General features: G+C 43.6%; 1 protein-coding gene and 1 long non-coding RNA gene across 5 annotated transcripts in view; one reads left to right on the forward strand and one right to left on the reverse strand.

Annotated features, from left to right (window-relative positions):
• Window positions 1-24,169, reverse strand: part of LOC309333926 (connector enhancer of kinase suppressor of ras 2-like) — a 322,761-nt gene that overhangs the window by 213,050 nt on the left and 85,542 nt on the right. For 2 of the 3 annotated variants that reach the window (XM_081847923.1, XM_081847922.1), the window contains exons 1-2: window positions 4,265-4,415; window positions 1,906-2,069 (exon numbers count right to left, since the gene is read on the reverse strand). In XM_081847923.1, the coding sequence (XP_081704049.1) occupies window positions 1,906-2,069; window positions 4,265-4,406 (306 nt within the window). In that variant the 5' untranslated portion in view covers window positions 4,407-4,415. Of the gene's footprint in view, window positions 1-1,905; window positions 2,070-4,264; window positions 4,416-24,169 lie in introns of those variants that run through there. The other variant, XM_081847924.1, reaches the window with a different exon arrangement.
• LOC309334063 lies at window positions 5,473-10,558 on the forward strand. 2 transcript variants are annotated; one of them, XR_014152823.1, is made up of 3 exons: window positions 5,473-7,115; window positions 7,582-7,788; window positions 9,946-10,558. It is a non-coding gene; the product is annotated as an uncharacterized lncRNA (long non-coding RNA). The 2 variants fall into 2 exon arrangements; XR_014152824.1 differs by having other exon boundaries at window positions 5,473-6,522.

Below are 24,169 nucleotides of genomic sequence, written 5' to 3' on the forward strand. Positions count from 1 at the left end.
TTCTTGGGTCAAATCTGACCCAAGAAATAACATCTGCTCTCCAAGCACCAGTGGGCAGCATTTCTTACTATGGGGACCAGAAAAATGGCATTTTATCCCAGAAGACACAACTCCTGTTGATTCTCTTTGATTTTTCAGCAGCTTTGATCTTTCAAGCATAGCATTTTTCTGGAATGTATGTCTGAGTTGGGAGAGCTGTTCGACAGTGGAACAGACTCCCACAAGAGGTGGTGGACTCTTCTTCCTTGGAGTTTGTTTGTTTTTAAGCAGAGGTTGGATGGCCACCTGTCATGTATGCTTTAGCTGCAATGCTTTAGCATTGCAGAGGGTTGGACTAGATAACCCTCGGGTCCCTACCACTCTGCACTTCTATGATTCTATGAACACCCGCATGAAACCACTGAGTGGCGCCGTCCAGAATTTTGGAGTCAGCTGTCAGAAATATACTAATGCAGCACAGCTCTATTTCTCCATTACATCTGCAGCTGTGGCAGTGGGCGTCTGACCTTGGTAAAGAACTGGATGAGAGCTTAATCCAGATAATACAGTGGTGCTGGCAGTGGGTGGTTCCCTAGCATGTCCCTGGCATTTCCACTTAAAAAGAAAAGAGAAGGTGGTAGCAGTTGATGGGGAACATAATCTCTGCTAGAGATCCTAAAGAGCGGTTGCCATACAGCTTAGAAAGCCAAGTGCACAAATTGTCCAACCTGCTATCAGGGCTGGAGTGTTCTATTTTGCCGCTCGAGGCAAAATGCAACCACACCCTGCCATCACTGCGCCCACATCAGTGCCAACATTGGTGATGATTTCTGGCAAGATCTCGCCAGAAATCAGTGTTGATGCCAGCCGTGGAGGCCATGAGGTGGCCGAGGTTGAGAAAAGCTAGGAAGGAAGGGGCAGCCAGCTGGACAAAAGAGGTGATTAATTGAACATGCCAGAACATGCTAGGGAGAGACCCACTAAGAGACCTCATTCTTCTGCTTTAAGCTCTCCTCCTATCCATCACCAAGACCAGGCTCCCACTGCCACAGCTACTGATGTAAAGGGAAAATACAGCTGTGTGACATCAGCATGGTGCTGGCAGGTCACTCCAAAACTCTGGATGACACTACTCAGCAGTTCCATATAGACATTAAACAGCATGGGGGACAAAATAGAACCCTGTGTCACACCACCCTGAAAGCTCCACAGGGCTGAAGAAAACGCCCCAAGCATCAGCCTGTGAAGATGGCCATTCAAACAGGACTGGAACAAAAACCAAGCAGTGCCACCCACGCCCAACTCAGATACCCTCTCTAGAACAATACCATGGTCAGTGGTTCGTATAGCTGATGAGAAATCAAGGAGGGTGAACAGGGACAATGTGGCCCTTAGTGGGTGAATCCCCACAATGCTGGCTTGGCAGCCATTCGGGGGGAGGGGACGTGGTGACAAGGTCAGGCCAGGCTCTGGGGCCGAGACCCCCAGCGGCAGGTAGGACAGAATGGGGATCCCTGCGTGGGGTGCCTGGTTCATGACCCCTAAAAATTGTGTGCCAGGAGCTACAGCTGCCCTGTCATCCCCCCATGCTACACCCCTTGCCTCATCTAACTTTAGGGTCATTTATGGATGTGACTGGACCTGATTCCCCATGGTTGACCTTGGTTTTATGAGATTATGCTGCACCTTGAGCCTTGATCTCTTGGGTAAGCGTTTTGCTAAGTTTCTAATTTTTTATTTATTTATTTATTTCCTCCAAGGACTGAGATCTGGGCCCCTGAGGCACCCCATGGACCACAATAGAAGCTCCAAAATTCTGACAGTAAGAATTTCAGAAGCATTGTTATGACTTGATCTGCTTACTTTGGTTTGAAAGATACACAGAGATCAACATGGAGAGCATTCCAAGTAAATAGGTCCACTTACCAAAGCACAGAGCAGATCCACTGCTTCCAGGATGAGTTCTTGGTGACCGATTCGAGTGACTCCCAGCTCTTCAAGTTCCTGATGAGTAATGTGTAACAGCTGTTCTCCATTGATCTTTTCCCTCTCAAAGTTCTTTATGTATTGTTGAAGGCAGTCATCAAGGCCTAGGTTCAAACAGCAACAGGAGCACTTGATTAGGAATATATATAAAAAAAGAGATAGCATACTTTGCTGCCTCATTGCAGCTTCAGTTCACTGTTTTCAGCTTGATGGAATATAAAAGCCTATGTTCTTTTAAGGAAAGAACGCAAAATGGAATGATATCATTTCACACCTTGTGCACTGGTACACATCTTTTATATTGCATATAATGTGAAATTAAGTGCCATATCCCATGGCTAAGAACATGGGGAAACAGTTCTCTTGACTTGTCCTACAGGGCCATGAGTTGAACAACACAAACAACAGAGAAGCTGCAGCCAGTTTTGGCTTCCCATTACATGAGTACGCCATACCCACAAAGGCAACACTCACACATCTGTTTTATAGGCACAATCATATACGATTTCCCAATCCAGGAGTTGGGAACCTCAATCTGAGGCAGGCCCCGATTAAGACTTGGGGCTTAAGTGATTTCCTTTTATAGGGCCACAATCAAGGCTTGCCAGGTCTCTGTGGTTCCTGCATTTGGTAACCCCATGTGTTGTGCCTTTCTCAGAAGCAGACTCCAGGGACTTCAGGTGAACTAAACACGAACAGTATTATTTAAAACTACAGCAGACATGAAGCCTTACTTACTCCTAGGCCTACAGGCCCACACTGACTTCTCCCCCCACTCACCTCTGTGAGAAATAGTTCCCTTTTCAAGTCATTGCTCTTGGCCTAGGAACTAACTACAGTGGTACCTTGGTTCTCAAACGCCTTGGTACTAAAACAACTTGGAACCCAAACACTGCAAACTCGGAAGTAAGTGTTCCGGTTTGCAAGCTTTTTTCAGAAGCCGAACATGCTCCGTTTTGAGTGTTACGCTTCTGATTTGAGTGCCACAACTCCGTTTTGAGTGTTACGATTGGGTCTGTCTGTTTTTGCTATTTATTTTGCGTCTTTGTGCCTCTTTTTTGTTTTGTTTTTGTGACTGTGTGGAACGCAGTTCAGCTGCTGATTGATTGATTGTGTGACTGAAGTACATTGTTTATTGCTTTCATTTTATGGCTCAATGGTCTCATTAGATAGTAAAATTCATGTCAAATTAGTGTTTTAGGGGTTGTTTTTAAAAGTCTGGAATGGATTAATCCAGTTTGGATTACTTTCTATAGGAAAGCATGCCTTGGTTTTGGAACGCTTTGGTTTTGGAACGGACTTCCGGAACGGATTAAGTTTGAGAACCAAGGTACCACTGTATATAGTTAATGTTCTTGTCATTTATATGGTGGATGTGCCATGTTGGTTTCCCCACAAATGTTATGTTAGATGATGTATTGATGTATGGTATGACCCCCCCTTCCCCCCTTGCTTTATGGTATCGTGTGTGTGTGTGTGTTTTGCTGTAAGTCGCTTAGAGGCCTTCTGATGACAAGCGACTGTTAAGTATAACAGATAACATAAATAAAATAAAATATACTTGCCCCAAGATTCTAGCATTGCAATGCACTATGCACAGGTCTGCCCTGGACATGAGCTGATGCTCAGCTCCAAGATGGAAGGCAGCAAGTATAGCATAAAACTCAAGAATACATACACTCCAACCCTTCTATTTAACTAACTATATTATGATTTATTTTGACAATTTCTTGACTTAATTATTATCCTCTCCAAGCAGCGTGCAAAAATCCTCAATACACTGAAAATAAATTTAAAAAATCAGTTAAAATTATAAAATGAAAATTCTGTTCCAACGCCTCCTGGAATTTAATCTTTCTTTCTTTCTTTCTTTCTTTCTTTCTTTCTTTCTTTCTTTCTTTCTTTCTCTCTCTCTCTCTCTCTCTCTCTCTCTCTCAGAGCTATTTAAACAGACACAAATGTCTTCCAGACCATGTCTTCCCTTGTTTTTCTAGCCTCTCAATGTGGCTTTCCCACCCCAGTCCCTTGGACACGTTTTGCCTTTCGTCGTTGTTGCTATTTTAGATTCTCCGTTCGCTTCGCAAAGTGCTCTGTGTCGTGGCAAAGCAACGGTGAAGAGATCGGGCAAGGCCGGGCCAGCCATGCACTTTCAAGATCAGGCATCATTTCTATAATTACCATTTCCTTTTATGATTATCCAGACACGGGCTGTGTACTAGAGGCATCACGTTTCTGGCTTTATGGAGGGAAATAAATCTAGCGTGCCATTACAATGAAATCATCTCTTACTATTTCCTACCATTACTGAAAATTAGCAGAGGTGTGAAACGAAACAAAGGAAAATGTTTACTGCTGGGTTCCCCCTCCACCCCTCTCTTCTGTTTCTCCGGGATATATTTAAACAATGTTCTGTAAAGCGTGTTCTCCATAACAGAGAGCATGTGTTGCGATGGGGGCCTAAAGGCCACCCCACTGTTGTTGGGGCAAATTGGCCACATGCTGTGATTGGGCAAGGAGTGTTGCTGGGGAGATTGTTATGTTGCTAAATGGTGGGAGGGGTCAGAGGTCTTAAATACAGGGCTCGCAGCCTGGGGCCTTCTCTTGGGCTGCGTGCACCGCATCACCCTCCCACCCTCCCTGAAAAGGGGAGGGGTGCGTTGTCCTCTGACTTTGCTATGCCTGTCATGGGGTCGTCTGCCGTTGGGGCAGGGGCCTGGTAGGAATTTTGTCCATTTGGCTGATTGGCCGTTGCCATTTGGTTTTTGCCTACTGCGTAGCAAATCGTCACAACTTGTAAGGTTGGCGGTTAGGCATTGGTTAAATTGGTTGGTGGAGGGGTAAGTGCCTACCCCTCCAATGGTGGTGCAGAAAGGGAATTCCATTAAAGGAATCCAGGGGCTTGCCATTCTTTTCGTCTTTGTCCCTGGCATCGGACTTGGGCCGTGCAAGCCACCAGGAGCATGAGGGTGAGAAGTGAGGGACTGAGGCCCAGCTTCATTTTCTCTCAAAATTCTTCTGGGTCATGTGGCTAGCATGACTAAGCCGCTTCTGGTGAACCAGAGCAGCGCACGGAAACGCCGTTTACCTTCCTGCCGGAGCGGTACCTATTTATCTACTTGCACTTTGACGTGCTTTCGAACTGCAGGGTTGGCAGGAGCAGGGATCGAGCAACGGGAGCTCACCCTGTCGCGGGGATTCGAACTGCCGGCCTTCTGATTGGCAAGTCCTAGGCTCTGTGGTTTAACCCACAGCGCCACCTGCATCCCTCATAGTCACCCTCGCGACCTTCTGATAGTCTCCCCTTAATTCTCTGTTGCCCAGATCTTTCAACTGTTCATTATAGGAACTTGGCTTCCAGAACCCTCACCACTGTCCTTCTTGCTCTGGACATGCCCCAAAGTACTTCTTAAAATGAGGTGCCCAGAAGTGGACACAATGGGTTGCATCCAATGCTAGTCCTACTCAAACCACTGAAATTAATGGACATTGTTAACTTAGGTCCATTAATATCAGTAGGTCTCCTCTTGAGTATAATTTACTCCATACTCTTCATGGTTAAGCAGCACTCCAGTCTCTGGCATTTAAATCACACATTGGCTATGTGAGTGTGCGCAGGGGTGTATCTAGTAACCAGAGCACATTTCCACAAATGGTAGATGCATCAACACTGAAAGGCAGTACATAGCCTGCCATTTTACATACCACTGCTGATGAGATATATTTTGAACTGTTTTTACTGTAGAGCAATTGTGTTTTCTTAGCATATCTTTTGTCCAAAGAACACACACATCCCTTTGGCTTTAAAAATAGTGTAGAGGGCAATAGAAGGATAAAATAAGATGTCAGGCAACAGACAGAATAAGGCTTCTGCAACATGTAATGATGCAGTAGAGAATCATGTCAATGGCCCTTGGCTGGATGCTAGAAGTGTGTTCCCATTGTTGTCATTGGAGTATTGGAGGGTACAATAGTTTGGATGCTCTGCACCAGCAATGTTGGACTTTTCAAAACTATTGCTGGGTCGCAGCTTGGAAGATAGCTTGGCCATGAAAGATATCCGTCTCAGCACAGTGTTCATGGCCAACAATCAACTGGGTTCCTTGGCCTTTTGTTCTTTCCCCTCCCAACATCAGCTTAATGCTCTACCCAACACATAGCAACCCTCACAATCTGAGTGACACGCATATTCCCCACTCCATCCCTATATCCAGACAATTTGATTTGGCCCTTGGCCAAGTCTGGTGCACAACCCTACTTCAAACTACAGTGGTACCTCAGATTAATTACTTAATTCATTCCGGAGGTCCGTTCTTAACCTGAAACTGTTCTTAACCTGAAGCACCACTTTAGCTAATGGAGTCTCCTGCTGCTGCCGCGTTTCCAGAGCATGATTTCTGTTCTCATCCTGAAGCAAAGTTCTTAACCTGAGGTAATATTTCTGGGTTAGCGGGGTCTGTAACCTGAAGCGTATGTAACCCGAGGTACCACTGTACTGTTCCTGTATACTCAGAGGCACACAGTTGAATGTGAAGGCAACATGAGGGAAGAGAAAAGAAGGTAATATATTTAAGCAACAACACAACAACGCAGCAGTTAAAATGGGGGAGGGGGCATTCAGAAGGATTTTCCCCAAAGTCCCCTTCTGTGCTCTTGTCTTGCTCTGGGATAAACCAAACAAGTGTGTCGTGCTCCGATAAGGAAATTATGTGTAGCTGGTTGATCTAAATATGCCTTTATGCCAGGTACATCTATTATGAAAAAGCAAAACTGGCATTTTTTATGACTCAGGCTGCTCTTTCATAGATCCCCAGGGCATGAGCCTTTTTGGAAGACATTTACTTAATGGTTCAAACAGTATGGCAGGTGACAATGCAAAGAACACAGAAAGTCACTGATGAAGAACCCAGCTGTCTTGTAATGTGACAGTACACAGTGCATACAAAAGAAAGCACGGCTGAACAGCTTCTACACAAGCGTATGTGTAATGGTGAACATTGTGACCCATATTACCAATGAATTTCATGTCTTCCAGTAATTTGGCCACTGCAAGTTGAGGAGATGGAATGGAAGAAGATAAAAATGAATCCTTTTCTGTGGTGCTTTCAGCACAATGCCCTTCTTCTCTAGCAGATATCTATACTCATGTCATGGTTAGCTGTTTTTTTAAACAATTTTGCTATAAAGCTCTGAGTTCCATTCCAATTCCAGCATAAACCCAAATACACTCATAGGAATACTGCCACCATTCGCATTTCCATCAACGTCTGTCTAAAAAGGTAAAGGGACCCCTGACCATTAGGTCCAGTCGTGGCCGACTCTGGGGTTGTGGCGCTCATCTTGCTTTATTGGCCGAGGGAGCCGGCATACAGCTTCCGGGTCATGTGGCCAGCATGACTAAGCCACTTCTGGCGAACCAGAGCAGCGCACAGAAACGCCGTTTACCTTCCCGCCAGAGTGGTACCTATTTATCTACTTGCACTTTATGCTTTTGAACTGCTAGGTTGGCAGGAGCAGGGACCGAGCAACAGGAGCTCACCCCGTCGCAGGGATTCGAATCACCAACCTTCCTTATTCCTCAGGAGACCATCCTAATTTTTCTCTCCAATTACTCTCCAGCAGTAGTAGTCCAGCTCATCTTGAGGAAGAAGATAGAGACAGGCAGCATTCATCTTTTTCAGCCAGCCCTGTCTTCTCTGCATCCTGGGAAGTGCCATAGCTCAGTGGTAGAGCAGCCACTTTGCATGCAGAAGATCCTGCTTCAATCCCTCACATCTCCAGAGTAGGCTGGGAGAGGTCTCTGTATGAAACTCTGGAGAACCATCAGTAAGTGTAGACAATACTGAGCTAGGTGGATCAATGGGGGTACCAGAGCAGAGGAAGTCTTAGTGTGACCTGTTATTTTCCTCTGCATATAAAAGTTGGGTTTTTTAATGCCATAACCGATTCCCATTGTCTACATCTGTGCCCCCAAGTGATCCTTATCTGGTATGAGGACAGGGATTATACTTGCACACAGTGGCCCTATGTATTGCTTTCTTGTCCTGAACCCACTGTATAGATGAAGGTAGGGGAAAGAGGAGGATGAAATTTAACTGCAATTTCAAACTCCTATAGCTTGTGCTCACTTGGAGGGAGATGCCATCAATTGGCTCAAAAAATCCAACATATGGCTCAAGATAGCTTACTCACGTTAGCTTAATAAACTGCCAATCAACTAGGCACAAATTATGGACTATGGCATCCCCAGTGAGGACAGCTTAGTGGATCACTCATCCACATTTAACACTTTAAGAAACCACTGGAGAAAGCAGATTCCCACTACCCAGGGATGGGGAAACCTGTCGCTCTCCAGATGTGATTGTACTCTGACCATTGTTCCTGCTGGTTAGGGCTGATAGGAGAGCTGCAGGGCGACAGGTTCTCCAATCCCTACTATAAATGCAATGGGCTGGTCATTAGCTCTGAGGCTTTAACAAATTAGGGAACAAGAAAAGAAAAAGGGCAGGTCATAGCACTTGCCAGAGATTATGAAGTTCTAAGAGTGTTTAAAATCTATATGGATCATCATGGCTCCCCGGATTCCCTGGGGTCCTGCATCATTAGGAAAATAAGATCTGGCAAGGTCAGGGTGTTCTGCTCTGCTTGCTCACCCTTACAATTAAATCTTCACAGCCATCCCTATCTAGATATAGGCGCTAATGCTGATGACTCATGTCCAACCTGCCAAAACTTATGCCCTCTAGCCTGATGTAAATTCCTTTGTCTCCCAGGATCATGTCTTAATCTGCTCATCTTCTTTTCCAGTTATCTAATATATCCCCCATTGGCTACATTACTGGCAACCAACAATTTTAAAAAAGTTTTAGGATCGTCAATCAATCTATCTCCTTCCAATTTCAGCCATGGACCAGTCAGGTTTTAAAAGTTAAACCCATAATCCCCAAACAAACCAATATAGAATCGTAATCATAGAATGGTTGAGTTGGAAGGGACCACGAGAGTCATCTAGTCCAACCTCCTGCAATGCAGGAATCATTCGCCCAGTGTGGGGCTCTAACCCATGACCGTGAGATTCAGAGTCTCCTGCTGCACCAACTGAGCTATATAATATTGGGTCTGATGAAAGATTTATTTTTTAATAAATAATGCAGACAAGTTCCTTTCCTCAACATGGTGTTTCAAAGTGCCAACGCGTGATCCTATAACCTACCCCAAAAGTTTTATATCCCACCCACCCACATTAAAAAGGTCCTAGGGGCCCACTAATCTCTCTATATATTTTGGAAAGTTGTCCGTTCCCTTGCTAAGCATTTGGATACCTCTTATGATATCTGAAGATGGGAAGGAGAAAACCATGTATGCCACCTTGAGGTCCATGGAGAAATACTGTAAATAATAATATTGTAACCACAGTTTGCATGATAGCTCCTGAGATCAACGAACAGGTTTTAGTCTATATCTGGATGCAATTGGATGCCAATTTGAATCAAGATGACTGATTGAATCTTTCAAAACTGCACTGATATCTTGGTTTCTGATATTCCTGAGCAACTCAGGTTATGAGGCTGCCATAAAGTAAATAAGCATTAAAGACAATTCAGTTAATCTCTGTACAGTGGTACCTCGGGTTACATACGCTTCAGGTTACATACACTTCAGGTTACAGACTCCACTAACCCAGAAATAGTACCTCGGCTTAAGAACTTTGCTTCAGGATGAGAACAGAAATCGCACAGCGGCAGCAGCGGGAGGCCCCATTAGCTAAAGTGGTGCTTCAGGTTAAGAACAGTTTCAGGTAAAGAACGGACCTCCGGAACGAATTAAGTACGTAACCAGAGGTATCACTGTATTAGAGAAGGAGTGTCTTTCACACAGATGAAATGAATTCAGGAATGTGTGTGATCATGGCAACATGATGCTTTATATCTGTCTGAAACCAAAATGCCATTTGCCTTATTCTCCCCACTCTTTTTTGTTTAGATTTCCTACACAACATGAAAAGCCTCCTGCAGTATCAAGGATATGGATGCACAACATTTATCTTCTGAAAGGACATAGGAGGTCCAAAAAAGCACCTCCCCACACATCCAGAGTTTGTCATTATCACACCAGTGTTTTGGAAGGCCTATCATCTGATGCAACTGCTGACATTCAAGTTAAGGTTGCAATGTGTCTTCAAAAAGGTTTGGTTTATGAATGCGAAGCAAACTCTAAATTAAGCTCACCATCAACCATTCATGAAACAATGCCTCCCTTTTGTCCAGCCAGTTATTGCATTCACAGTTTACAAATTTGTAAATTTGATCTTACATCATCTGAAAACATGCAAAATTCATACAACATCAACACAAGTGGAAGACATAACCTTTCCTAAATGGTGACTTAAACCTCAGTTCAAGATAGTGATGTTCTTACACTTGCCATGACCTAAATAAATTTAATTTTAAGTATTTCAGTTCTTATTCATCCTGTTTATTACACTTACTTGTTGCTTTTTACATAATAATATCTCAAAGCAACTTAACAAAGTAAGAAAAGAAATATTAAAACCAAATATAATAACAGCAATAAAACAGGAACCTAAAATGTTCATCCATAAATATATAAGAAAAAGGACGGATTCAACCAAACCCTTTTAAGTTGTTTATATAATAACTAAAGCTGGGGTGCACAGTGATGTGGCCACATTTGCTGATGATATTAAACTGCTCAGCATCATTCATATATATATATATATATTTTCTCTCTCTCTCTCTCTCTCTCTCTCTCTCTCTCTCTCTCTCTCATGGGACCTGAGCTGCCAGTGACTGACCAGGTATGAGACCTTGGGGTCATAGTGGACAGCTATAAGAAGATGCCAAGCCTTTGTGATGCAGCTTTGAAAAAGGCAAATTCCATATTAGGAATCATTAGGAAAGGAATGGGGGGGGGGCTGACAGTCCCATAATGCCGTTATAAAGATCTATGGTGTGACCACACTTGGAGTACTGTGTACAGTTCTGGCAACCTCACCTCAAAAAGGATATTGTTGAGTTGGAAGAAGTTCAGAAAAGAGCAACAAAATGATCAAGAGGACAGAGAAACGCTTCTTCGAGAAAAGGTTACAGCTTTGAGTAAGAGGGGGCATGACTGAGCTTCTTGACACCCAATGAAGTAAAATGTTGGAAGATTCAGAGAACACAAAAGAAAGTACTTCTTCACACAACACACTGCAGAATTTGCTCCCACAAGAGGCAGTGATGGCCATCCACTTGGATTGCTTTCAAAGAGGACTGGAAATATTCACAGGGGAGAAAGAGATCCATAGCTACCAGTTATGATGGCTGTGCTGTGCCTCCACAGTTGGAGGGAATAATGCTTCTGCATTACCAGTTGTTGGAAAGCACAGATTGCCAGCAACACACACAAGACAAGAAAGATGGGTATATTTATTAAAACATAACAACTATAGAATTGGGAGAAAAGCAATGACAAACCTAGACAGCATCTTAAAAAGCAGAGACATCACCTTGCCAACAAAGGTCTGTACAGTTAAAGCTATTGTTTTCCCAGTAGTGATGTATGGAAGTGAGAGCTGGACCATAAAGAAGGCTGATCGCCGAAGAATTGATGCTTTTGAATTATGGTGCTGGAGGAGACTCTTGAGAGTCCCATGAACTGCAAGAAGATCAAACCTATCCATTCTGAAGGAAATGAGCCCTGAGTGCTCACTGGAAGGACAGATCCTGAAGCTAAGGCTCCAATACTTTGGCCACCTCATGAGAAAAGAACACTCCCTGGAAAAGACCCTGATGCTGGGAAAGATGGAGGGCACAAGGAGACGACAGAGGACGAGATGGTTGGACAGTGTTCTTGAAGCTACTAACATGAGTTTGACCAAACTGCGGGAGGCAGTGGAAAACAGGAGTGCCTGGCGTGCTCTGGTCCATGGGGTCACGAAGAGGCAGACACGACTAAACGACTAAACAACTAAACAACAACAACATAGAATCTGCCAGTCAATTCAACCAAATTAACCAAAACCAATGAGGTCTGGGAGCTGAGATGCATTGACGGGAAGATTTCCCATCAATCCTGAGCCAGCTGCCAGCCGCATGCTGTGATCATGCAGGAAGGCCTGAGGGAACTCCTCTGACCCTCACTGCCTGCTCCTTCAGTATATGAACCCGACATGCACACCATGGCTCCATTGGCCAACATTCACCCCAATGCACCCAACTGGCCCAAAACTACTCTGGCTCTGATATTAGTCTGATATTTTCCAAAATCCACTCAACCACCTGAGCCAAATGCCAATTAACCGAATTCAAACAAAATGCCAGTCAAGCAGACAACACCCAACAGTGTGAAGAAGGCGAGAAAGAAGTGATACGTGTCAATTAGTGTCACCCAAAAAAATCCTACTTAATGAAGGCAACTAGCAGAGCCCACACTGGAAAATAGGAGGGTGAGTGTCTTAATGGGTAGACGGAAGAGGGAAGGGAAAATTGCCCCCACGTGGCTGCCTCCTTTGTGGGGGAGGAGGGTGTGGCAAATGAATCCCCCTCACCATATGGGAAAGGAATGGAATTACAAGTGTGCTGTTGTATGGTCCTGCTTTCAGACGTCCCACAGGCATCTGGTTGGCCACCAAGAGAAGAGAATGCAGGTTGAGATGGGCCCATAGCTGTCAACTGTCCCTTATTTGGTGGGAAAGTCCCTTATCCCAGCGCTGTGTCCCGCTGCTGTCCCTTATTGATGATGTCCCTTAAATTTCCCAGGTTTCAAAGAAAGCAGCTCCTCTCCCTCCCTCCCTGCCGGCCAGGGAGGAGGGAGGCTCCAACTGTGTTGCTTGGTTGCGTTGCTCACCCAATAAGGAGTCTAAGAACGACTGGGGGTGGAGCTTGCATGCCTTGTGCCGATCAAATCGGCCGTGTTGCCTGGGGACTCGCCTTTGCTCAGCGCTTCCCAGCGGAGAGGTGACGGTGGTTTTCCTTGCTGCATCCCCTTTGCTGGGTTGCTGCGCTGTGGGAACCACCACATGAGGCTTCGTTTGGCTGCTGGCTGGGCTTTCTGCCTTTGGCTTGGAGGGGCTCAGAAGCTGAACATATACCTGTGCTTGGAAAATCCCTTATTTTGGCTGCTGATCCCTTATTTTTGAGGCTGCTGCTCCCTTATTTTCAAATCTGTAAGTTGACAGCTATGGATGGGCCACTGGCCTGATCCAGCAGAGTTATCTTTGTTTTCAATGGTGGAGCTCTTGCTTTGCATGCAAACAAAAATGCAGAGCTAGACAGGCCAATAATCTAACTAGATATAATGCTGCTTCCTATGTTAACTCGTTTCTGAATGTTTTACAGTGCAAAGGGCTCTTTTTTCAATGAAAAGGGAAAATAAAATGCCCAGAAAGATTTCAGGCAGAGTTTAATTTCAGCATTTGAACTTCTGCCATATTTGCATTAGGAGAAAACACTTTATTTTCTAAGAAGGATATGTTTTCTCCACAGTCTCTAAAATTCATTAACAACTAACAGGATTTTGTGCAAAATGAACTAAAAGACCAAGCACATAACATTCCAGCCCCTAAGGAGAATGGCTTAAAAGGCTGAGTGTATGAAAATGGAGGTTGTTGATGCAAAGTGCTCTCAAACAACCATTACCAGCACGCTCACTTTCAAATAGAATGAGGTGTGCAAAATATGTTTTATAAGCGGTCATAAAGTCCTAGTTTCAAAAATCTGCTGCCCTCTTCAGATATGTTTGCATACAAGAGAGATTCTCTCTCTCTCTCTCATTCTCTCACGTTCCACAGATTTGGGTAGATTGAGTATAATATTTTTTTTTAAGGTTTTGCATTCTTTTCCATATGAAAATAAAAAGTTGTAGAATAATCCATATTTAATTATTAAAATCAGACCAACACAAGAGAGCCCTTTCCGCAATGTTCCAAATATGTTCCAATATTTTCTACACATTAAAACTGGGGAGGGGGGAGAAACCTTTTGAAAAAATCCACGTAAAGGTTGAGAACACGAGAACAGAACATGAGAACATCAGACCAAGGGCCCACTCCATCTAGAGCAGTGTTTCCCAACCTTGGGCCTCCAGCTGTTTTTGGACTACAACTCCCATCATCCCTAGCTAGCAAGACCAGTGGTCAGGGATGATGGGAATTGTAGTTCAAAAACAGCTGGAGGCCCAAGGTTGGGAAACACTGATCTAGAGTTCTGTTTTCCCAATGGCCAACCAAATGCCTGTGAGAAACCCACAAGAAGGACATAAGCACAATAGCAACTGAGTCAAATCTAGCCTGCAATGTGGATCTTGAAAAGGACCTGGCCCTCTGAGCTCTAAAAGGTTCTTCATCTCCCATGTACAGAAAGGAAGGAGCAGGAGGGTCTATTGTTTTCTGAAGAAGCGAGTAACAGATATGGGACCCAAGGGGGCTTACAGATAAAACAGGAACAGCTAAGCTCTCACAGCCATGAATTGTAAACAGAGGTGCTGCAAGGGAGAGGAGCTTGAAGGGAGTGCATGGAGTGATGTCTCACAGAGTACACAAGACCAAGAGACATGAACGGCAAGGGAGCTGCTGCTGTGACTTGCAACATCTGTGCCATTTCTGTCTTCCTGACTGACATTATGCAAAGCTACACCTGCAGCAATTGCAAGCTAGTTGCCTTGCTGGAAGAAAAGGTACAGCAACTTGAGGCTGGCTATCTACACTTTGTGCTATCGGGCAAGCCAGATGAGGAAATTCTAGATCAGAGCAGAGCATCCTGGAACACAGATGCGGGTGGAGGTGGGAAATCGTCCAATGCAGAAGACGAACCACTGGATGAATGTGACACACAAAAAAAGCAGGACAACCAGGGGACCTGCTTTGCTGGGAACTGAGGGGCGCGGGAAGCCACCAACTGCTTCCCTTTTAAAAAAGCGGCAAAAAAACCCTTTTAACACGGGTTGCCATACGTTCGGGTTTCCCCAGACATTTACCATGGGAATTGAAATTCCCAGCCACCTTTTCCGCTTGCCCAGGATTTTCCGTATGTATGGCAGTTGGAAGGGACCTGGAGGATCATCTAGTCCAACCCGCTGCAATGCAGGAATATGCAGCTGTCCCTTATGGGGATCGAACACACAGCCTTGACATTATCAGCACCATGCTCTAACCAACTGAGCTATCCAGATAGTTTTAATTTGTATATGCAAACTGGTGGTGCATGTGTGTGTGATGAATTTCCCTTTTTCCCCTGACATTTCTCTTTTTTATTATTTGTAACACCAAACTATGCTTTAGCATTATATCTAAACCAACCCCTGGTGAGGGAAACCACCCAATAACAGAGAAGCACATTCTGGGCATTTAAAAGACTAGCACCTGGGGTTGTGTGCAGGGGCACTCTCCCCCCGCCCCCCACTGGCAATGAAAAGGACTTCTCTCTTATAGCAGCTCCTAATCTTTGAATAAACATATCTTCCGATGAAGCGAAATGAGCATGAAATGGATTATGTGCTTACATGGCTCTCTTATATCGCTGGACACTCCAGAGTTTGGGAAAGGACTAAATAAGCAGGGCTGCTTGGCGTAATTAATTATGCCACAAGCCCATGACAAATTCAAAGCAGAAGCAAAAGACCAAAAACGAAAAAGGAAAAAGAAAAAAACGACACATGTCACTCTTAGCAGTACTTAATTCTACAGACCATAGCACAATTATATACTCAGCTGCTCCGATAAGTAGGTGTTAAAAGAAGGAAGAATTACGGTATAACATTTCTCCTAATCATGCCATGCTGGAAATGATGCAAGGAGGGTATAATCACTTTGGCCCAGTGATCTAAGAAAGTGCTGCAACATTTAATTCAGGGACGGTGAACCTCTAGTTCTCCAGATGAAATTTGTTTGTTCGTTTCTACATTTTTATCCCATCTTTCCTCCAAGGGTCTCAAGGTGGAGTACATGCATCTCTCCATCTCCCTAATTTTACCCTCATAATAACCTTGTGAGGTAGGTTAGCTTGAGAAACTGGCACAAGATCACCCAGTGAGGTCCTAGTCTGACACTCCCATCAGCCCCAGAGAGCATGGTCAATGGCCAGTAACAATGGGAGTTCTAGACAAGCATCTTCTGCAGAGCTGTAGGTACCCCATCCTAAATTCAATGGATTGATTGGCTAGATTACTTGAATAATAATAAAAAAACTCTTTGGAGTGACCAAACAACCAGTGTTAATTATTGTTTTTAATTTAAGTATTTGGGTTGTGTGGTTTTTTTAATAGAAACCGTAGGTGGCAGACACAATCTTAGATGAGATGATTTCCCCTTCTATTTTACCCACCAGAAAATGCCTCTCCAGGATGGTGCCTGCTGCTATGGATCATTTAAAAACAAAAGGATGAATGCTTCAGAATGAGTCGGATGGATCCAAAAGACAAGAGCTGAAACCAATGAATTATCCATTCCACTCACAAAAAAAGTCCTTACATGAGCAGAAAATTTGGATCAGGCCCTCTCCTTGGGATTCATCCCAATGTTTTTCTTCATATGCTAATGTCTGCAAATTTAACTAATCAAGTACGCTAAACCTGCTTTTTCATGCATGGGAGAAGAGGGTATCTCAGGAAGCTCAAATGTTCGCTCTCTTGTAATTGGCAGCCAATGCAGTTCCTCTACAACCTTTGCTGAACTCATCCCATCAGCCCCCAGAGTGGTGGGATTTTTAGTGGGTGGGTGTATTCTGTGCCATGTCATTGACGAATAATAGTTCATTAGTGCTGGATTAATACCAGACCCTCGACACAGCACACAACTTCATTAGTTGTTCTGTGATGCTTCCCTAATATTCTTGCATCATTGCTGTCCAGAGGACACAATTTGCATAACATGAGACATGCAAATCTCTGTAGACACGCAAATCTCATAATGGATACTAGAATTTAAATAGCTTCATCATATAATGCCTCTTGCCACAATGGGAGAAAGTTTGACCAGGTAAGCTATATGTCTACCCAGTTTAGCATCAAGGACAAACACTTGATAGGCAACTTCCAAGGCTCCTTTTCTCCCTCTTATTCAAAGAGTTTAACTGGCCTTTGAACAGATAACCCTACAAATTTTTGAGGACCCCATAAAAAATAGAGGCTGGAGTAGAAGATTAACTTTGTAATGGTACATCCAGACAGTGCCATAGCTACAGGAGGCTAGCTGGGTTTTTTGCCCCGGGTGAAGCCTCCAGAGGGGCGCCACTGATGCTCCCAGCCTGTGTGTGAGGGGGGTGCCAAACTGGGTCTTTGACACAGGAGAAATAAAGCCAAGTTTCACCAGTTCATCAGGTACATGAACTGACCCGGACCCCAAGATGATCATTTGAGACACTTCTTTATGTACCCCCTCCATAAGAGGTCCAGAGGATGACAACATGAGAATGGGCCTTTTCTGTGGTAGCTCCGTGTTTGTGAAATGTTCTCCCCAGGGAGGCTCAGCTGGCACCTTCATTACATATCTTTGGGCACCAGGCAAAAACATTCTTTTTCTTTCAGGCTTTTGGACGATTAAAGGATCTATGACCTTTTTTGATAGTGTTGTGTATTCTTGTGATTCTCTGATGAAGAGATGATGATGATGATGATGATAGCTGGTTCTCTCTAAAGTAGGCCACTCAAACTGCCTGTGACACCTTCAGTTTCTGTGATGAAACATGCTTTATAACCCAGGTGAACAATGGACAAACAAGCATTAAATGGTAGGTAGCATGTTGTAACACAGACACACAATAGCAGCCACTTACAACAATATTTGCCTGTTCAAGCTTCTGAATTACTCAGCCTCTTTATGTCAAGCTTCAGATCATAGTTAATTGCTTTCTATTGAATTTGGCACTTAGATAAGTGTCAGAATGTGCTGAATGTTGCTGGTGGGGGGTGGGGAGAGAGAGAAGGAAATATAGCTATTTTAAATCTTTCAATTCCACCCGCCATGTGTCCCTTGATGGTTCTGAGAATTAAACAAATTAATCACAGGCCGAATAACAACAAAACTAGGAAAAAATAGGAGATTAATCCCTTGCTTAAAGCACATTTTATTCAGCAAAAACTAAACACACCATGTTAAAAATCGTCAATGTTCTTCAGCTGGTGTGAGCGGAAGGGAGGAATGATGTTTTAATAGTGCTACATTATCAAGCAGGTTAACATTAATATCCTCAGGTAAGACAACAAATAGGAAGGCCATCTGCATGGGGAGAGAAACCATGCCTTATCTCTGATAGAGGCTAGTGATGAAATTGATAATTATCTGATTCAACTCCACTACAAAGCAAGCTCCATTTCCCCCAGTACAAACTTGGTACCTTGAGCATTGCAATGGCAGGGACCCAAGGAAACGTAATTTCCCCAGGGTTTCCAAGTCCTCAGTTTGTACATCAGGTACCTTGCAAACTAACCACGACAGGGCTACTTTTACATGGGATACTACTGAACACGCTGCAATTAAACACAGTGTTGGATTAAGAAGCCTAGCCCTCTGCTTCGAAGTGAGACTCTCCACGCAATGTACAGCTCTTTTTCCCTCACCCACCTCAGAAAAGTGTTTTGTTTTGCAACTATGTTAGTTACAGATATAACTTAGGCTGCCATTTTGGAGAAAATAATAATTTTATAAAACTGTCTTTTGATTATTCTGTTTTCTTTTGAGTCTATTGTCTAGCTAAACTGAAGGGACCTGTACAAGCCTTTTACAGCACAGAACCAGCTGCTTTTAGCTCCTGTACATAGTGAATAAGCACTGAAAAGAATAAACTGTTAGAATCTATGGAGGCCATTGAATGCATGAAAAGAGAATCAGCTAGGCATGGCAACTGCGATTAATCTTGAATTGTTTTGTAGACTGATGGAAGACTTTTAATGAACAGGAAAATTAGTCAAAGTCTTAATAAAGAAAGACACTGTTTATATGTAAAATGTTTATATGTAATCACGCAATATTATGATAAGGGCTGATCTGAAGAGTCAAATGATGTTGATTGGTTCAGGATGATGACATTGAGTTGCAACTACAGTGGTACCTTGGGTTAAGAACTTAATTCGTTCTGGAGTTCCGTTCTTAACCTGAAACTGTTCTTAACCTGAGGTACCACTTTAGCTAATGGGGTTTCCTGCTGCCGCCAGGCCGCCGACATGCAATTTCTGTTCTCATCCTGAGGTAAGGTAACCTGAAGTACTATTTCAGGGTTAGCGGAGTCTGTAACCTGAAGCGTCTGTAACCCGAGGTACCACTGTATTAAGATTGCTGATATCCTTTGACTGGTGAACTGTCGACATGTGTAATCTGGTTATGTATAAACACATTGCTTTGGATGTGCTTGCTTGCAGCCTCCTTATTTTTGACGCCGTCCTATGCTCATTTCTATTTCACTGAAGGCCCATCTTTTCACTTGGAGCTACATCCTTTTCTTTTGGGTTTCTGTGAGCGTAACCTCTAGTCTAGGAACCCGCCCCCCCTTTTTAATTTCCCCAACAGCCACTCAGTTCAATAAAACTTAGTGGATCTATCATCAGAGTTTTAATTAAATCTATATGTTTGCATATGAAGAAAAACAGCTTTTCCTCCTCCTTTTCATTTTAAAGACAATGCTCCCATCTTATGTTAACAGCAAAGCATTCAAACTGGGGCACAACCAAGAGAGGGCACATCTGCTACTGTAAGTGACGCATGTTTAGCTGTAGGCACATGAATGCAGGGAAAGCGGCGCATACCAACCAAGGCAGCATCTGCACCAAACACACTCCGTTTTTTCTTGACTGCCTATTTAAGATGAAACGGTTTTGATGCTCACAAAAAGACTGATCATGAAACTACCCTTACGTACTAAACTCAGCTAACAACAATAAGTCAGAGCCCTACTCGCGATCATTACCCAAACCCTTACAAGCTTATTATTATTATTATTATTATTTATGTAAAATGATACACGTGTAATCATCTCACATGGACAGTGGATTTTAGAGCCGCTCAAACTGAGAGGAAGATGAGCCTGACCCCATTTGGAGAAATAGCAGCTGCGGGGAGCTTCCCTCTTGCTCCTCACTAGGAAGAACTTGGCTCCATTATAGGGATGGCTGAATGTGTCAGTTCTGGTTTCTCTCAGCTGCTCATTTTCGCCATCTTAAGTTCATGTCCCCAAATTTCCACCTCAGTTTATTAACTGCCTTTTAAAAAAATATTCATGAAAATTCATTTGCACTTTGATGCAAATTTCTCCTTATCTATATACTTTGGTAGAGGGATGCGGTTGGCACTGTAGATTAAACCACAGAGCCTAGGACTTGCCGATCAGAAGGTTGGTGGTTCAAATCCCCGTGACGGGGTGAGCTCCCGTTGCTCGGTCCCTGCTCCTGCCAACCTAGCAGTTCGAAAGCACGTCAAAGTGCAAGTAGATAAATAGGTACCGCTCTGGCGGGAAGGTAAACGGTGTTTCCGTGTGCTGCTCTGGTTCGCCAGATGTGGCTTAGTCATGCTGGCCACATGACCCAGAAGCTGTACACCAGCTCCCTCGGCCAATAAAGCGAGATGAGCGCCGCAACCCCAGAGTCGGTCACGACTGGACCTAACAGTCAGGGGTCCCTTTACCTTTACCTTATATACTTTGGAAAGTGTTCTGTAGTTTGTCAGTTCAGACCCCTTAGGGACACATGCTAGAGGTGTGCAGGGTCAGCAATGAATGGGAAAAAAATTGCTTTGTACAGTAGGCTATATTCTACCCACCCCTCCATCCACACAAGCAGGAAATGTCCATCAGAGATCAAGGACACATTCCATGCAGGCAACACCACAAAAGGCAGGTGTGACACAAGACCAGCGAGGGGCGTGGCCTGTGGAGAGTCCTGGGGGCCAGGCACAGAGAAATGGAGGGCCACACTTGGCTGAGGCACCACATTCCTGGTTTAGATGTTGCATATTTTAAGGGGAAAGAAATGGACAGTTTTGTAATGATTTATTTATTGTGCCCACCAGCATTCTGATAGGACAATCAGTAACCATGGCACTTTGGGGGGGGGGCTCACTGAAAGAGGGGTAATGCATGAGGCACAGGACTCTTGTGATGAGATGATATTTCACATGCATGGGAACCGAGTGCTCACAATATTACATTGGTGGATAAATTCCTTTGCTTTGCTTTGTACAAGCTTGTAACTGGAATAACTCTCTGTGGTTACGTTTGTTGTTTATAGTGTTTAATAAAAATAATAAAGAATTCGTGTTTTTTTTTTTAAAAAAAAAGGAGAAAAGGAAATGCCTATTTATACTGTAGTGATGTGCAATGCAGCAGGGAGTGACACTTATTCGTGATCTTTTCAATACATTCTGATTTACCTTGATCAGAAGCACCTCTCAAGAGCTCTCACTTTCGCAACCTCCTCATCTTTTCTGGCACCTTATAGCAAACATCATGACACCTTTACTACTCTTGGGAAGAAAGAGAAACTGCCTGTGAAAGGACATCTCTCCTCCAAAGATTCTGTCCTTAGCCCACTCGGCTCAAGATGTACAAAAAGGATGCCTTAGGAACAAACAAGTTATCCTAGCACATTAAAGACAAAAAGTGTTTTAAAATAATGTCAATAGCACTCAAAACACCAAGTGTAGATATGTTGACCCACATGAAGAAAAACCTAGCACTTAAATGGGTTGTTGTTGTTTTTTTGCAATTCAGGAGGATAAAATCCCGCAACCTTTTATTATTAATACTTAATGGAACGTGAAGAATTCAGCTGCATAAAATGTTTTTTTTTCCCTTTCTTTGCTCAGTTGTTTGGCATAGAAGACCTCACACAAAGCATATCATTATTAATTTTATCAATATTCCAATGTTGCTCCAAGGAGCTCAAGGATCTTCCCCCTTGTCCCACGGTATCTTCACAATAGCCCTGTTCGGATGTTAGCCCAAGGGGCAGTGAATGGCTCAGGTTTATTCAGAAAGCCTAAGGAAGGAGAATGGATTCAAACCCAGGTCACGCTGGGCATTATGCTAACGGCACCACCATGCTGAGCATCTATTGCTTGCCATAAATGGACTACGAGCATAATATCTAAACCCTAACTATTTCAGCAGAAAAGAAAGGGTGATTAACATGGGAACCTGCCTTAAAGCAATTCAGATTGGTGGTTCCTCTAGCTCAGGGTTTCCCAGACTTGGGTCTCCAGCTGTTTTTGGACTACAGTTCCCATCATCCTTGACCACTGGTCCTGCTAGCTAGGGATGACGGGAGCTGTAGTCCAACATCAGGTGGAGACCCAAGTTGCTTAATACTGTCTCTTACTTAATACTGTCTACATTGACTGGAAGCAGCTCTCCAGAGTTTCAGACAGGAATATTTCCCAGCTGAACCTGGAGATGCCTGGGATGACCCAGTACATTTTGAACAAAGAGCCATGTGCTGCACCACAGAGCTACAGCACTTCCAAAGCATGAAATACTCATAGGTTGCCATCCCTAGTTGTACGTGAATATTTTGGTCTTTGTATATTACTAGTATTATTGAATGTAGCATTTCAAATGCAGCCCTCCAGGCCTCTCCATCTGGCACTCATTCTGGTCTTCACTTACCTGATAGGGGAAGACAGGTGACCTTCACTGGCCTCTTTTAAAAGATATCCTTTGGTGATAAGTGAGATTACCTTTGTACCTGGTCCAGAAGCTGCAGCCGGTGAAAAATACTGCATCTAGACGGTTGATGGGAACTGACTACCATCACCACATAGCTCTGGTATTTTTAAGCTTGCACTGGCTACTCAAATGAAACTGGGCCAGGTTCAAAGTTCTTGTATTAATTTACAAGGCCCTTGGGTCCAGGATAGCTTGAGGACCACCAGGATAGCTTGAGGACCCCCCTGATGCTTCTCATCCTTGATCAATCTCTGAGATCTTGTGGGGAGACTCTGCTGGTCTCCCATGACTCAGATACACAACTTTTACCCACCAGAAACTCTGCATTTAGTATTCTGGGCCGAACTCCTTGGAAGCTCCTCAGCTCAGATCAGGCCAGCCCACTCTCTGTTGAATGTCAGACACTTGATGAAGACCTTTTGGATAACAATATAGTGGTACAACAATAAAACTGCTAGCGCATTTTTGCAAAGCTAGGCAGGGTCTGGTATGGTTTCAGATTGGATGGAGTACCACGTGTTGAAATTCATGCATTGAAGGGGGCTGGACTAGACAACCATTGGGGTCCATTCCAACTCAACAATCATATGATTCTATTTCAGCAGGCATTTTAAGCAAGTTTTCTGTTTTTAGCATTTAAGTAATTGCATCCACAGTATGCTTTTGATTATCATTATGTGCACCACTTAGAAAACAGTTGACATAAATAAATAAGATGCTATGGTGGATCTCCTTCCACTTGCACACCCAGTTTTAGCAAACTGAAGACGCTTGGGGCAAATTCCCAGGATGTCGGAGAAGAATAAAAATTGCTGATGTTCAATACGATCTGCAATTAATTACAGAAATTACATGTTGTGCAATTTTACTACAGTGTGCAATTTACTACATGTTGTGCAATTTTACTACAGTGGACAGGAAGACGAATAATGTAGTCCTTGGTGGAACATAAACTGCAGTGGAATTCAAACAGTTCTGTATGTGACAAATACAGGGCAGAATAGAAAACAAAGCCTTATATCCACACCCACCAGACATGCCTTAGGTCCCTGATTCAGGAAAAGCTTTGGGATTTGAGTTCCTAGGCCTATATTCTGTCATGCCACACTGTGAAGTCAAGATATCCTTGCCCCTGGCAAGCTTTGCAAGGGGGCTTCACACACTTTCTAAGGCAAGGCTGCACAGCTTGCTAAATACCCTGTGGCAGATGCACCCTTTATATTGGTTGGTGCTGTCAACAGTTCACAGTTGTCTTAAGCTGTTCTTTTATTACATATGCCTTTCAGTATTTGTCTGCTTGTTTCCTTTTGAAATCTTGCCAAAAATTATTCATTGGCAGCATGCAAACATCCCAGTAATCTATTAGTAACAGCAAGCCAGGCTAGATACTCCAGTCACACACAAAAAAATGTAGGAAGCAAGCAGGGTTTCTTTTCTTTTACAAATATATAAAAAGCTATCTATTGCATTTTTGTAGCCTTTTTTTTTAAAGCCCACTCAAATCTGAGAGGAGATGCAGAATAGAAAGCATGACTACTGGAAATTCTTTTTTAAGA

This window comes from Podarcis erhardii (assembly GCF_964252035.2).
Source record: "Podarcis erhardii genome assembly, chromosome: Z".
Classification (NCBI taxonomy): Eukaryota; Metazoa; Chordata; class Lepidosauria; order Squamata; family Lacertidae; genus Podarcis; species Podarcis erhardii.